The following is a 15,127-nucleotide window of genomic DNA, read 5'->3' on the forward strand; positions in this document are numbered from 1 at the left end:
TTGACCTCCCTCCACCTATCGCATTTCCAACACCCCTCCCCCCAAGTCCCTCCTCCCTACCTTTTATCTTAGCCTGCTGGGCACACTTTCCTCATTCCTGAAGAAGGGCTTATGCCCGAAACGTCGATTCTCCTGTTCCTTGGATGCTGCCTGACCTGCTGCGCTTTTCCAGCAACACATTTTCAGCTCTGATCTCCAGCATCTGCAGTCCTCACTTTCTCCTATTTAGAAGTACTAGCTTTCAGAGCGCTGCTCCTTCATGCCTGATGGAACTAGTACTTCCAAATAAATCTGTTGGATTATAACTGGTGTTGTGTGATCTTTACCTTTGTCCACCCCAGTACCTTCACATCCTGGTTATAGTGGGTTGGCCTAAGAGGTCAAATTCAGTAGAATTCTGATTCCTCTAGAATTTAGAAAAATTAGGGTGATCTCAAGAAAACAAAATCCTAAGACAGCTGGGAGGAGAGATTTTGAAATACCCCGAAACGAGGAAGAAATATGACGAGGATACGGGAAACATTTCAAACAAAGATACAAAGAAAATTCTTCATTCAGATTGTACATCGGGCTGCAGATGCTTGAACTGGACAGGAAAGTGGAATTACAGCAAGAATCTGACATGGTTTACTTATCACTTACAAAATTAATAAAAACAATAAATATTATTTTCATGAACGTTACTTTCAGCATTAAAAGCCAAACAAAGTTAATGAAGCAAAACATTGCATGTCAATTCTTCAAGAACTATTTTTTCGACAAAGTATAGTAAGCTACTTAGGGAAGAGCAGGGAAAATACTCATGGGATTTACATATAGTCCACCTACTCTCAACGTTGCTGAGTATAAATCCCGAACAATTAAGCACAAAGTAATGAGTTCTACAATATCACGTTTAATTTGTTATATTTTACATTCCTGATATCACTCTACAATTACCCGTCCCCGTAACGTAATGCAAAATGAAACCGATCAATCGCAGGGTTATAAAAAGGAAGATCTATGTTTTATTGATGTACATAAATCGCCAGTAACACAAGGTTTCAGTAGATGAGTTCACATCTCTCCACATCAACGCACACCGCCCTCCTTTTGCCACTAAAAGCCCCATGTTGTCCCTCGCTCCGGAGGCTGTCCAGGCCATGACCGGGATACTCACATTTACCGCCCCGTACCGAATATCAATCCTCCTCCCCTAGAGCCAGATCAATCCCCACATAAACTTATAAACTTCAACGACGGCAGGCTCCCACTTACCGAGAGACATGTCAAGTTTGTCAGGCCAAGTATCTCCCACTGCCGCCACATTCCTGTTCATGATGACTGTGCCGCCAACTTCCCAGCCGCCGCCACGTTTACGTCCAGCGCCTACCTCATCACGCAATCTCACGTGAACTTTATTTTGCTCAGATCTCGAACTAGCTTTTGGAAGGATTCCACAATGTCTGGGGGTGGATGAAATGTGTTTCTGCTTGAATTAAGACGCTGAGCAATATAAGTTTGCAAACTTACTTAAATTAATAAGAGTATTCAATGCGGTTGATAGAATGATTACGGTCTAGAACCTTTATTTACATAAAATGACATCAGAGGTCACATGAGAATGTCAAGCCTTGTATGAAAAGTATTTGTCCAAAAATCCTCTTCATATATATAAAAAAACCTATCAGTTGCAAATTACTAGAAGTAGTTGGTTGGTAGAAAGAACAAGAAGAGCAAAAAAACGTTTATTCTTACTCGTCTGTTACAATTCTGTCTGTCCATACATACAGGCACAGGATACATAGAATTGAATGTTTTCATTTTTGGCAATGGAGTTATTATTCCAGAACACAATAAGCCTTCTGTTCTGAAGAAAGGTCACTGGATTTGCAATATTAATTCTGCTTTCTCTCCACAGATGCCACCAGACCGGAGTTTCTCTCGCAATTTCGGTTGTAAAGCCCAATCCCTGCTATGCAAACAGATCTGGTGTCCCACATAGATTGATGGAGGTCTGTTTACAAGGACTGGATCTGCATTTGCTGTGCAGCGATCTATTTTGCCTCCCTTTTCAGCCTAAGGTTTACATCCCATGTCCATGACATGCCATTACCCTGATGGTAGCATCTTCTGTCCAATCATTTCCTGTGATCTGGATGATGTGATCCCATGTGTTGGAGAAAGACAACTGAGATTTGTCACGACTAAGCCTTCACAACACCATATGGACATTCTTATTTCTTCCTCTGGGCAGTCCCTCAGCTACCGGTCTCTGATCGATTGAAGGAGTGATGCAGGAAAACATTCCAATCAAACAACTTCACTTCCTCCGGGGATACAGAGACCAAGTCCTCCCTTTGGCTGTAATAATGACAGGCTACTCATGTCTCTTAAATAAAATCCCTCGTCTATACCTCAAAGATCTGCTGCAGACTTCTTTGTACATTTGTACCTCTTCCCAGTATTTCCTGATGGGCTTTCTCTAACAGATGTTCTATCACAAGCTTTTTTCCTTTATAATTTCAAGGGAACAGACAGTAGGAGTCCCTGCCTGGTTTTGGTCGAAAGGTGTGATTCCCTGTGCCAACACCTGAGTATGCAGTGATCCTGGGTCACTTCAGTTTTCGTCATGGGCATTGCCAGTTTCAACTCCAGCTTGGCTGGGCCCCCTTTAACCTCACCTACCATGATTTGATGCCTGTGCTGTGGAATACAACAAAAGTTTTACATGAGATTTGAACAGACTAGTGACCCAGGGATTCTTTGTTTGACTGGTATCAGTCGTTAAAAACATGAAGGGAAAGTAGGGTTAATGAAGTAAGTATTTGTAGTATTTAGATAGAATGAAACCTGTAGTTTACTTTTGATAAATGAATATTTTGTCTGTCTTCTCCTCCTTACCATGAGCCCTCTTTTCCAGAAGACACCATTTTTTCCCCGGAAAGGAGCTGTTGAACTCTTCCAGCTGCCCTGTTTCACCGTTGCCACCTGCTGCTTGAGGTCCTGGCATAACTGCCTGAGCTTCCCCTCTCAGCACCATCCTTATTGTCACCACTTGTCATTGCAGGTCCTCATGCAAAAAATGTATTTGTTATACAGTTGTTGCATTTGTTCAAAGAACGTGGACGTCACTGGCTGTACACAGGATTAATTGGCCATCTCTCCTTGCCCTGGAAAATGTAGTGGTGAACTATCTTTGTGAACCACTGAAGTTCTTGGGTGTAGGGATACCCATAGTGAGGTTAAGAAGAATCTTCCAGGGTTTTGACCTGTCAACAATGAAGTATAAGCAATGAAAGATGCTTGCTTAAGATACAAGTTTGACTATATTTAAGATATTCGGACAGTTGTTAATTTATGATTCACATAACTCTGCTGAGAAAAGCTGGTATCATATCACCATCTGCATCAAATTAAAACTAGGATAGCCACAGTCACTATTTTAAAATCTAAACTCCAAAAATGTTTCTATTAATCGGACATTTTACAATACAAAACCCAAGTTACAGAAGATACCTGAAAATGTGTTCAACTCTCAACATCAATGTTGAGAAAGAATAGATTAGAGCTGAAAATGTGTTGCTGGAAAAGCGCAGCAGGTCAGGCAGCATCCAAGGAACAGGAGAATCGACGTTTCGGGCATAAGCCCTTCTTCAGGAATGAGGAAAGTGTGTCCAGCAGGCGAAGATAAAAGGTAGGGAGGAGGGACTTGGGGGAGGGGCTTTGGAAATGCGATAGGTGGAGGGAGGTCAAGGTGAGGGTGATAGGCCGGAGTGGGGTGGAGGCGGAGAGGTCAGGAAGATGACCAGCAACACATTTTCAGCTCTGATCTCCAGCATCTGCAGCCCTCACTTTCTCTCAAAGAATGGATTAGCTTTGATTTGGAGATGCCGGTGTTGGACTGGGGTGGACAAAGTTAAAAATCACACAACACCAGGTTATAGTTCAACAGGTTTATTTAGAAGCACTAGCTTTCAGAGCGCTGCTCCTTCATCAGGTGGTTGTGAAGAATAAGATTGACAAATTTGGTGCAGCAGATGAGATGAAAGGGAGAAGTCAATTGACATTACAATGTGGAAATAGGAGGTATTAATGAGAATTATTAATTTTATATTTTGATATGAAGCTGCTTCATACTTAATATTTCTTGAAGATTGGAATTTGGAAGGATTATAGAAAAAATGAATCTACTTCATTATCTGTGGGGAGCCACAGATATGGGTGAGATACTAAACGAGTATTTTGCATCAGTATTTATTGTGGAAAAGAACATGGAAGATATAGAATGTAGGGAAATAGGTGATGACATCTTGAAAAATATCCATATTACAGTGGAGGAAGTGCTGGATGTCTTGAAACACATAAAAGTGGATAAATCCCCAGGATCTGATCAGGTGTACCCTAGAACTTTGTGGGAAGCCAGGCAAATGATTACTGGGCCTCTTGCTGAGATATTTGTATAATCGGTAGTCGCAGGTGAGGTGCTGGAAGACTGGAGGTTGGCTAACGTGGTGCCACTATTTAAGAAATGTGTTAAGGACAAGTCAGGGAACTATAGACCAGTGAGCCTGACGTCGGTGGTGGGCAAGTTGTTGGAGGGAATCCTGAGGGACAGGATGTACATGTATTTGGAAAGGCAAGGACTGATCAGGGATAGTCAACATGGCTTTGTGCGTGGGAAATCATGTCTCACAAATTTGATTGAGTTTTTTGAAGAAATAACAAAAAGGATTGATGAGGGCAGAGCGGTAGATGTGATCTATATGGACTTCAGTAAGGCATTCAACGAGGTTCCCCATGGGAGACTAGATAGCAATGTTAGATCTCATGGAATACAGGGACAACTCGCCATTTGGATACAGAACTAGCTCAAAGATAGAAGATAGTAGGTAATGGTGGAGGGTTGTTTTTTTCAGATTGGAGTGCCACAAGAATCAGTGCTGCGTCCGTTACTTTTCATCATTTATATGAATGATTTGGATGTGAGCTTAAGAGGTATAGTTAGTAAGTTTGCAGATGACACCAAAATTGAAAGTGTAGCGAAGAAGGTTGCCTTGGATTACAACATGATCTTGATCAGATGAGCCAATGGGCTGAGGAGTGGCAGGTGGAGTTTAATTTAGGTAAATGCGAGGTGCAGCACTTTGGGAAAGCAAATCTTAGCAGGACTCATACACTGAGTGATAAGGTCCTAGGGAGTGTTGCTGAACAAGGACCCCTTGGAGTGCAGGTTCGTATATCCTTGAAAGTAGAGTCACAGGTAGATAGGACAGTGAAGAAGCCGTTTGGTATACTTTCCTTTATTAGTCTGAGTATTGAGTACAGGAGTTGGGAGGTCATGTTGCAGCTGTACAGGACATTGGTTCGGTCATTTTTAGAATATTGTGTGTAATTCTGGTTTCCTTCCTATCAGAAGGCGTTGAAATACCCATCAGCCATGATTGAATGGTGTAGTGGACTTGATGGGCCGAATGGCCTTACTTCCACTCCTATGTCTTGTGGAAGGATGTTGTGAAACTTGAAAGGGTTCAGAAAAGATTTACAAGGATGTTGCCAGGGTTGGAGGATTTGAGCTATAGGGAGAGGTTGAATAGGGTAGGACTGTTTTCCCTGAGGCGTCAGAGGCTGAGCCATGACCTTATAGAGGTTTATAAGATCATGAGGGATGTGGATAGGGTAAATAGACAAGGTCTTTGCCCTGAGGGAGAGGGAGTCCAGAACTAGAGGGCATAGGTTTAGGGTGAGAAGAGAAAGATATAAAAGAGACCTAAAGGGCAACTTTTCACGCAGAGGTTGGTGTGTGTGTGGAATGGGCTGCCAGACGAAGTGTGGAGGCTAGTATAATTGCAACATTTAAAAACATCTGAATGGGTATACATATAGGAAGGGTTTGGAGGGGTATGAGCTGAGTGCTGGCCGGTGGGACTAGATTGGGTTGGGATATCTGGTCGGCATGGACGAGTTGGACTGAAGGGTCTGTTTCCGTGCTGTACATCTCTATGACTCTATAACTGGAATAGGTTTGCCAAAATTTCTGGAATGTCATTGAGACATTGAAACTTTACTTTTAAACCATACTATTCAAAATCATGTTTCTTAATAAATTCCACGAACTCATTTCAGAGAAATATCTGACTTTTACACTTGGATTTTGTGGTTGTTCTGTTTGAAGTGTTTAGGGACTTTTCAGTTGAGGAAAGCCTACTCCGGAAATGTTATTTTTCGTCTCCTGTTTCTAAAGCACCATTGCACTGAATTTAGTGTGCAACCTGATTGTTCTGGAAATTCTCAATATGTTATTTTCTGAGCAAGCTGTGCCTCCCAAGACCATCTCCTCCTCCTGAGGCTGCCTGTCATACTGTGTTCTTCCAGTCTCCTGCTTGGCTTCCAGCATCTGCAGATTGTTTGTCTCCTATCAAGTTTGTACCACTACGAAGTCTCTTTAAAGGATGCCCTCGGTCAGTGGGTGGGAGTCATGATGGAAAAAGTAAGCACGGAGGTGATGCATATGGAATTCAATGATCTGGGAGTGTTGTGGGATGAACGTGAGACCTTTACTGAGGACTGATCATTCATCCTCAGTGAGGGGGAGGTCTGGGGGAAGATAAAAAAATGGCATGGCTGGGGGCTAGGACCTGGTGTAGAGTTGAAGTTGGGAGGGGGTGGGGACGGTTTATTTGGAGTTGGTTGGTCATGGGACTGTGGGTGGCGTCACCAGCAGACAAGAGGCAGGGGCCCACTGACCTTAATGGTCTGTTACCTGCCCTCAATCTCTTAATCTCCAACTGTTGCTGTGACATTGACTGCCTCAATCTGTCCACCTCTCTCACCCGCTTCAACTTCCCACCCTCGCAACGCACAGCCCTCCACTCCAACTTCAACCTCACCATCAAACCAGCGGACAAGGGGGAATGTAGTGGTAGCTTGGTGCATCAACCTGTATACCACTGAAGCCAGGTGCCAACTCACGGACCCTTCCTCCTACTGCCCCCTTAACCACAACCTCACCTCCCATCACCAAACCATTATCTCCCATACCATCCACAACTTCATCACCTCAGGGGCTCTCCCATCCACAGCCTCCAATCTCATTGTCCTAGAAGCCTGCACTACCCAGTTCTACCTGTAACTCAAAGTTCAGAGACCTGACTGCCCTGGTTGACCCATCGTCTCCGTCTGCTCTCACCCCACCGTATTTATTTCCTCCTACCTTGACACCGTCCTGTCCCTCTTGGTCCAGGAGTTCCCCACATACATTCCGGACACTACCCATTCCCTCCACCTCCTCCATAACTTTTGTTTCCCTGGGGTAGGGTGAAGTACCGGCTGCTCTCGTTGGGGGCGGTGTTTGCGGGAGGCGGGCCCTGGTACAGGCCGCTTTCCGGCTCCGTTGCTAGGGCGGGTCAGAGCCTGACATCACGTGGTGTGGAGGGTCGAGACGGAGCGGCCGTGAGGCAAGGGCCTTCTGGTTGGTGGCAACAGCGTTGAGACCTGGGGGTGGGGAGGTACGGTCGTGACAAGCTGTGACAGAATTTGAGAAGCTGGGAGGCGAAGAGCTGGCTTCTCGGAGAATACCCAGAGAGAAGTCGAGGCTGGTGGAGACATGTTGTCGACATGGAGAGAGAATGACTGGCACCACGACATGGAGAGCGCGGAGGAGGCAGAGTGCAGGTAACAGCCCGAGTCTGCTGCGGTCAAGCATCTCGGTGCCTGCCCCTGAGCTTCTTGTTAATCAGTAGCTCCTGAACGTGTGTTTTGGAGCGGGGCTAACGTCTTCCTCTTTGACGACAGCAGGACTCCGTCTGCGGATTATCATTTTCGGTGATACACTGTTAATGATGATTTATTTAAATAGCTTACTAATAATGAAGGGGTGGAGGCTACCGTAATGATAGGTGTTTCCGAGACACATCTGACCGTTTGCTGGGCTACTAAAAAAGTCAGTTGACTTGATTGACAAATCCATAGCCCATTTGTAACCTAACCTGAAAGGCGAGACTGAGTTTTACATGTGAGATTAATGTGTGTATGACCGTGAAGATATTTTAATTTTTAAGTGTTAGGTCAATAAAGAATTTTGCTGTACATTTATAGTAAAAGCTGAAGGCATAAAGACAGAGATGTTTCTGATTTGAATCCTTTAAATTATTTGAGCTGGACAAAGAACAGATGAATGTTCTTTCATTTGGTTGATGTCAGGAATAGGCTAATGGAGTTGCTCCAGGTCACCATTTTGCAGTCATGTTGCCTCTTCAACATATTTGAATGTATTTATCATATGTAATGAATGGTGACCTCCAAGGAAACTGCTGTATACTTCATTTTGTTTTCAGCACTGGTCCCTTGACTGTACTCCAGTCATATGCTCTTTTTTTGATGAACTTGAGATGTGGGCATTGCTACCTGGCCAGCATTTATTACCCACCCCAGTTGCCCTTGAGAAGGTGTGGTAAATTGCCTCTTGAACTGTTGCAGTCTACATGCTTCTGGTTGACAATGCTGTTGAGGGAATGTGAGGATTTTGACCCAGTATCTCTGAAGAAACAGCAATATATTTCCAAGTTAGGATGGCAAGTGGCTGGGAGGGGAACTCAAATACTCTCTTTAGAAGGTCAACATCTTGCATATGTGGCAGTTTTTAAATTCTTAAGCAGGTTTTCTGGCCTTAAGTGTGATTGTCAGTATTAGTATCCTGCTGTTAATTAACTAGGTAAAAACAATGACTGCAGATGCTGGAAACCAAATTCTGGATTAGTGGTGCTGGAAGAGCACAGCAGTTCAGGCAGCATCCAAAGAGCAGCGAAATCAACGTTGATTTCGCTGCTCTTTGGATGCTGCCTGAACTGCTGTGCTCTTCCAGCACCACTAATCCAGAATGCTGTTAATTAGCTGTTGACTTGGATTGAAATGAAAGAATTCAGGAGTATGAATTAAATATTTTCAGTTTTCTGCACCAGTTCTTTTGATAGTTTTCAGTTTAAAATTCTATTTTGTAATGAGCAAATTGTCATGTTGAAGTAGTCATAGTTTAGGCTCATGCTCATAGAAACTGTAAAACTGGCCAAGTTGTAAATATCTTAAGATTTGTTTAAACAAGTGAACTTTGATCTCATTCATTTGGACTTCATGTGGATTTACTTTCTAATGGTGAAAGTGTTTTACCCACTGTACTTGCTCCCAGTTTCTCTTGTTGTTTCTTTGGTTCTTTTCAGGTCCTTTTGACAGAAGATATAGAATTTATTCCTAGTCTACCTATTTAGTTTTGCAACTGCCTCATCATTTCTCTGGCAGTATGTTTGTTTTTCTTTTACATGAGCACCTGAATACTGTTGGAGGATCATGGAGAGGACCCACATCTCAGCACTTTGTGAAGCAAATATTTTCTAATTGTTTATCTTGGTGCATGTCAGCTTATTTGCCAAAACTGTTATTGCTCTGTACTGAAAACAAGTAGTCCTGGAAATCTCAACAGGTCCTTGGAGAGAAAGCAATCTAAGTTTCGAGTCTAGATGAATCTTCATCGGAGCTCTGATTTGAAGATTCATCTAAACTTGAAATGTTAGCTTGCTTTCTCCCTCTGGATGCTGCCTGACCCACTGATCTCCAGCACCTCTTGTTTTCAGTACAGATTCCAGTGTCTGCACTATTTTTCTCCTCCATGCTGTTCTGACGAGTCCTTTCCTGTCCTGCCATAGCTACTCTGTTCCTGCCAGCTAAGCACAGACTATTCTTATTGGATCACACCTGGTAGTTGTTCAGATCTCTTTCTTAGTGTTTTTGTCTTTTAATACGGCAACCTTTTTTTTCAAAAATAAATGTCAGGAATAGCTAATGAGGTTGCTACAGGTCACCATTTTGTAGTCATGTTGCCTCTTAAACATATTTGAATGTATTTATCACATGTAATGAATGGTGACCTCCAAGTAAACTGCTGATAGTTAATTTCATTTTCAGCACTGATCCCTCGACTGTACTCCAGTCGTATGGACAGCATGAAGGTGATCTAGTAAGATTCAGAGTTTGTGACCAACTATTTGTGCAGTACTCATTTTAGTCAGATTACTTTTTATATTTACTATGGTTATTTTTTTCAGCTGAAGCATGGTATCATTTTTTTGGTAGTCTTAAAAGAATGTATGTAACTAGCTTAAAGGAACGCAAATTATTGTCATGCTCATAACTGTCCGACAGTTTCTCTGGTACTGCCTTTTTCAGGAGTTGACCTTACTGAGAGACTCGAGTGGCTCAGAAACACTCTCTTACATATTTTGCAGCTGTTTCTGTTGCTTTTTTTTAACTGATTTTCCCCAATTGTTTGCATGATTGGTCTCATTTCCTTATTATACAGTAAGGTATGAGTAATAATTCACTGATGGAATTAATTTATGTTGAAAATTTTGCATATTGTTAAAGGAATCCTCTCCCATGCCTTCATGGTCATCTGTGTACCCTTGAGTCTACTTTAATATATTAAGTACTGTCCCTTTAATGATGTTGTCCAGAAGGAAGAACGTAGTCAAAATTGCTTTAACTTTCTGTTGTCTCTTGATTTCAACGTTATTATTTGATCCTCCATTGCAGGTTGCACATCATTTTGGATGAGCCAAATAAAATATGTTTTTATGTTATGTTTTAAGGGCGTTTACATATTTTTTTCTCTATAGTATATTTTCTTTGTATGTATTTCCATGTCTATTCTTCACCTTTTCAGTTACTGCTGAATCTGTTGATGGAATTATTTGATGATCAAGTTTCTCTTGTGCTCTCCTCACGGGTCACTCTTCCACTCTGAATTGTAGTCAATTGAGTGCTACAACCTGCATCTATTGCTACTGCAATCCTTGTACTGTGATCCCTGCATTTGTGATGCTTTCCTACCTTTGTGTGCTCTTTAGATTTTTAGTTTAAAAATATTTGCCTTTGTTCTTGGAAATTGTTGACAGCCTCACCACTGTGTTTCAGCATTCAGGCTTATGTTACTGCTTACATACTTCACTCCTCCATAGCTTGTGTACTTTTTCAGCCACCAGTTTATTGATTTTTGGAATTCCCTTTCGCAATCTTAATGACCTACTCTCTATATCCCTGGTTTTAAACCCTTCTTGATACATAAGACTGGATGCTAAGGTTTATCTCTTAGTTTCATTCCATGGTTTCTTTTGATCTCTGTTCAGTTATGATGTTTGTTGTGATATCTATTTTAGGAATAATAAATTGAATTAAATTGTAAATATGTTTTAAATATGTTCCATATTTAAGTATGCAATTTATCTACTAACTTTGATTTGCTGACTGGCCTGTGACTTGGAACAAATTAAATGTGCTGTTCAGGCTACTATTCTGGATCAATGAGGTTCATTGAAGGGACTGATCCGCAGTAAAAGGAAAAATGGTATTTTCAGCTGCCTAGTCTCTATCCCATTTTCAAGATTGGTTTATTTGACTCTTCTTGATGGTACAAATGTGTCCACATTATAAACATCTTTGGGCTATTTGTACTGTTAAAATGGTGCAAAGCGTAGGAGGTACTAATTAGTGATTATTGATTGTAGAGGTTAAATCACTTGTTATTTTGTATAAGGATGCCATTATTGGTTGTAATTGAGTGTGATATTGGAAATGGGTCAAATAACAGCTGAGCTTCGAATCAAGTGTACATGAAACAACTGGCTAAATAATCTCTTAAATTTGCAATTTTGTTTTGTTCATCTGCAGACAAGAACAGTGGAAACTCCTTGGAGGTCTGAAGACCACTGCGGAGGGGCTGCTGTCAACAAATAACCCCAATGTTTGGTCTAAGTATGGAGGATTGGAGCGTCTCTGTAAGGATATGAACAAGATTTTGTGTCATGGACTCCTGGAGGATGAGGTCTCTGTTTTTGTAATGTATTTCATTTGGGTAGATAGTGCTCCTATCAAAGCTTAATGACCTTATTTGTCGTAGTAAGCAGAACTTGAGCAATTGAATTATCTAGCCATTGTAAACCATTACATGTAATCTGGATGATCACACTCTTTGGTTCACACTCCACACATTCCACTGAAATTATTAAACTGGTGAAGGATTTTTGGTTAAAAATAACCTTTATAAATGTATTCAGAATCCTATGGAGGAGAATTGTAGATGGGAGAGAGACTGCAACAGACTGTTTTCTCTATTTGGTAATGTTATTATTCATGCTCCTTTGCAATCATTTTCTGAATTATGTTTTCTGCTATTGGCAGGGTAACATTGCCTTTAACTCAAACTTTTATAATTGAATTGAGTCTGCTTCTCTATGGTTGGTAACATCTGCTGGAATAGGCTTCGGTTAATCTGAAAGTCTCCACAAAAGTTTGCCTGAATGACTTAAAAGTCTATTACTGGCATACTGCATTAGCTTAATTGAATGTAATGTGAAACTAGCAGTTTGTTTTCAAATCTTTTTTGTTTCAGACTATTCTCATAGTACACATGTTTTTTTTAAACCTAATCTTTATCATCTTTGTTAAGCTCGAGCACACAGGTGCACAAATCTCCCTCCCACTCCGCTCAAGATATTCTGTCATGCGTTAACATGTATGCAAGGGAATGCGTATTAAAATACTAATTTAAAAGCCTAACAGTTTTGTGGATAGCTTGAGTTGTAACTCATAAATGCTAATATTAACTACAGTTGATTTAGTCTATTTAAGCTAATTTTCTTTATCCAGTGGTAACTTTCTGACATCAACTGGAGTAGATGGTTTGATGTATTATGCTTGTACAAAGGTGAAACTTTAACACTAAGCTTAAAATATTCTTTGTGCAACACAGTGCTGAACGGTTTTGTGTTGTGAATTTGTTTTTCCTTGTCAAATGCATTTTTGAGGATCAGAAAGAAATAATCCTGCACATTTGTCAATGATCTTCCATAATTTGTCAGGTGAGGCTAGATGTTTCTTTCTTAATTTTTGTGGTGTCCATTTGAAAATGGATAGTTATCTTGCATAATCTAGCACGATCTAAGGTTTAGATGTCTTCAGCCACTAAATTTTGCAACATTCTATTTGAAATTCAGATAACCAGCTCCCATGACTTTATTATGTGAGTGCTTCTGCAGTACTGTGTGACTCATACTGCAGATGTGGGGATTTTTGCTCACTGTTTAAAATCATAATATAGCAAAATAGCTCCTTACCGCACTCTATTCAAGCAAGCTGTATTTCCTTTCTCTTACTGGGGAGTTCACCGGTTCAGCACATTTACATAGCTCAGTTCAGGAACTTGATGAGTGACATCCATACATGTAAGGAATCTTTTTCAAAGGAGTTATGGAATATTTTGCTTTTGCATTTCAGTTGTTTCCACCTTTCTCTGAATCCTCTGCATTAAGTGTGACTATAGAAAGCAAGATGCGTTTTATCAGGAAAGTAACACTCAAATATATCTGACTAATGTCTCATATTACAAGACCAGAAAATAGATGTCTAAAGAAAGGTCTTTTGTGAAAAGTAACTGGTTCTAGGTTTATCTGTTGTTTGTGCAAGTTGTAACATTGTTATTTTCTCTTCACTTGATGTTATTGTTCTTGATTAACGATCAGTCTTTTAAGCCTGAAATAAGGAACTAGTTAACTGACTTCAAGTTTTTCTTGTGCACTAAAGTTTACTGAGACTTGGTCAAAGAAAAATTAATGGTGTGAAGTGTAAATTGTTAATGCTAGAGAGTTAATTATGTCGATATTTATTTAATTAGTTTTTCTTGCAATTCAATAGGTATATGCACAGCACAAAGACTACTGGCAATTTATAACTAATTGCCACTGGGTCAGCCCTAGCCTTGCTAATCATATTGTTCAGGTAAGGCACAGGAAGGTGTATGCTACCACTATTAAAATTATATATTTACAAAGCATTGTGAAGGATATTCCAGTAATCTGGCCAGTTTTATAATTTTCTTTACCCTTTAACTATGTTTGTCTTTTGAGACAAATCCTTTGACATTGTTTTGTATGCAAATAAGCTTTCCTTTATCATGTTTATTGATTGATTAATTGCTGTGCTGTTTATTTTAAAAAAGCTGCTGAAGCAGATTAGTCCGGGTGCTGTTTTCAGTACTGAAATATAGGTTTTCAGAAATATTGTAGGTTTTCTTGCAACTAGTACTTTACTGTACATAGTTATGACATGGAGAGAGGCAGTTGAACCAAAGCAGCCTTTCTAACACATTAAAATCAAACCATTGAAGGCCCTCAAACAGTTGTTTCAGTGCTTTCTAACCAGACTTTTGAATAACCAATACCAAACTTTGTGAATAATTCATTTCCAGCCATCAGTTTTGTATCTTAAGAATAATTTATTAAATACAAATTGACATTTGCAGAGAAAACAATTAAACAGTATGCTAAGTTGACACCCAATGAAGGAACAGCACTCTGAAAGCTAGTGCTTCCAATCAAACCTGGAATATAACCTGGTGTTGTGATTTTTTTAAAACTTTGATTAATGTCTTTAAATTTGAGGTATTTGTTTTTGGCCTCAGTCTCTCAAAAGACAAACATAGTTAAAGGGTAAAGAAAATTATAAAACTGGCCAGATTACTGGAATATCCTTCACAATGCTTTGTTCACAGGCATAAATGTGGACTCTGCTGTTTTTTTATGAAATATTGATCAGGCCACCTTCTCTGTTTCTCCCAGGCAAAGGCAGCAATACTTATAATGCAGCATTCTCCCTTTTGGCTTCTGAAAGCTGGGATATCAGATAAGGCAGGGGCTTTCAAATCTTCATGCTGTCTCAGCAGCTTTCCAGATCCATTTCTTGGAAAACTTAACTTCAAACAAACAAGTTGAAATCTGTTTCTGCCCTGACTCTCCTCAAGACTTCAGTCACCATTCAACAACCGCCACGTGCTTGAATGCAGGGTCGCTCCCAGATATTGACCTCATCAATACAATCTTCTGTGATCTGTTTGAACCTGGGGTGGGGCAAGGGTTACTCTCTGTTAGAACCTTTTAATCAAGGCTCAGCCTGCAATTAGCCTCTAGGTCTGGCATCTCAAACAAAAATGCTTGACTGATTTGTTCTTCTTTTAACCCAAACTGTCCCAAAATCAATCAGTCATTTTCAGTTCGTAATTCAGAATTGATAACAGTAAAATAAAGAGGCTGTACATCCTTGGGCT

General features: G+C 40.5%; 2 protein-coding genes and 1 long non-coding RNA gene across 10 annotated transcripts in view; 2 read left to right on the forward strand and 1 right to left on the reverse strand.

Annotated features, from left to right (window-relative positions):
• LOC122556032 overlaps positions 1–2,402 on the forward strand; it is a 47,017-nt gene extending 44,615 nt beyond the window's left edge. For all 3 annotated transcript variants that reach the window (XR_006313440.1, XR_006313438.1, XR_006313439.1), the window contains one exon: positions 1,901–2,402. This is a non-coding gene — a long non-coding RNA (uncharacterized LOC122556032). The remainder of the gene's footprint in view (positions 1–1,900) is intronic.
• Positions 1–7,254, reverse strand: part of LOC122556030 (UAP56-interacting factor-like) — a 37,812-nt gene extending 30,558 nt beyond the window's left edge. For all 3 annotated transcript variants that reach the window (XM_043702406.1, XM_043702407.1, XM_043702405.1), the window contains exons 1-2: positions 7,193–7,254; positions 1,258–1,445 (exon numbers count right to left, since the gene is read on the reverse strand). In XM_043702406.1, coding sequence (XP_043558341.1) covers positions 1,258–1,445; positions 7,193–7,239 — 235 coding nt within the window. In that variant the 5' untranslated portion in view covers positions 7,240–7,254. The remainder of the gene's footprint in view (positions 1–1,257; positions 1,446–7,192) is intronic.
• Positions 7,255–7,323: 69 nt separating this feature from the next.
• Positions 7,324–15,127, forward strand: part of rubcn (rubicon autophagy regulator) — a 58,684-nt gene continuing 50,880 nt past the window's right edge. For 2 of the 4 annotated variants that reach the window (XM_043702395.1, XM_043702394.1), the window contains exons 1-3: positions 7,325–7,653; positions 11,698–11,851; positions 13,720–13,803. In XM_043702395.1, the coding sequence (XP_043558330.1) occupies positions 7,586–7,653; positions 11,698–11,851; positions 13,720–13,803 (306 nt within the window). In that variant the 5' untranslated portion in view covers positions 7,325–7,585. Of the gene's footprint in view, positions 7,654–11,697; positions 11,852–13,719; positions 13,804–15,127 lie in introns of all 4 variants that reach the window. The other 2 variants (XM_043702393.1, XM_043702396.1) reach the window with 2 other exon arrangements.

This window comes from Chiloscyllium plagiosum, chromosome 13 (genome assembly GCF_004010195.1).
Source record: "Chiloscyllium plagiosum isolate BGI_BamShark_2017 chromosome 13, ASM401019v2, whole genome shotgun sequence".
Classification (NCBI taxonomy): domain Eukaryota; kingdom Metazoa; phylum Chordata; class Chondrichthyes; order Orectolobiformes; family Hemiscylliidae; genus Chiloscyllium; species Chiloscyllium plagiosum.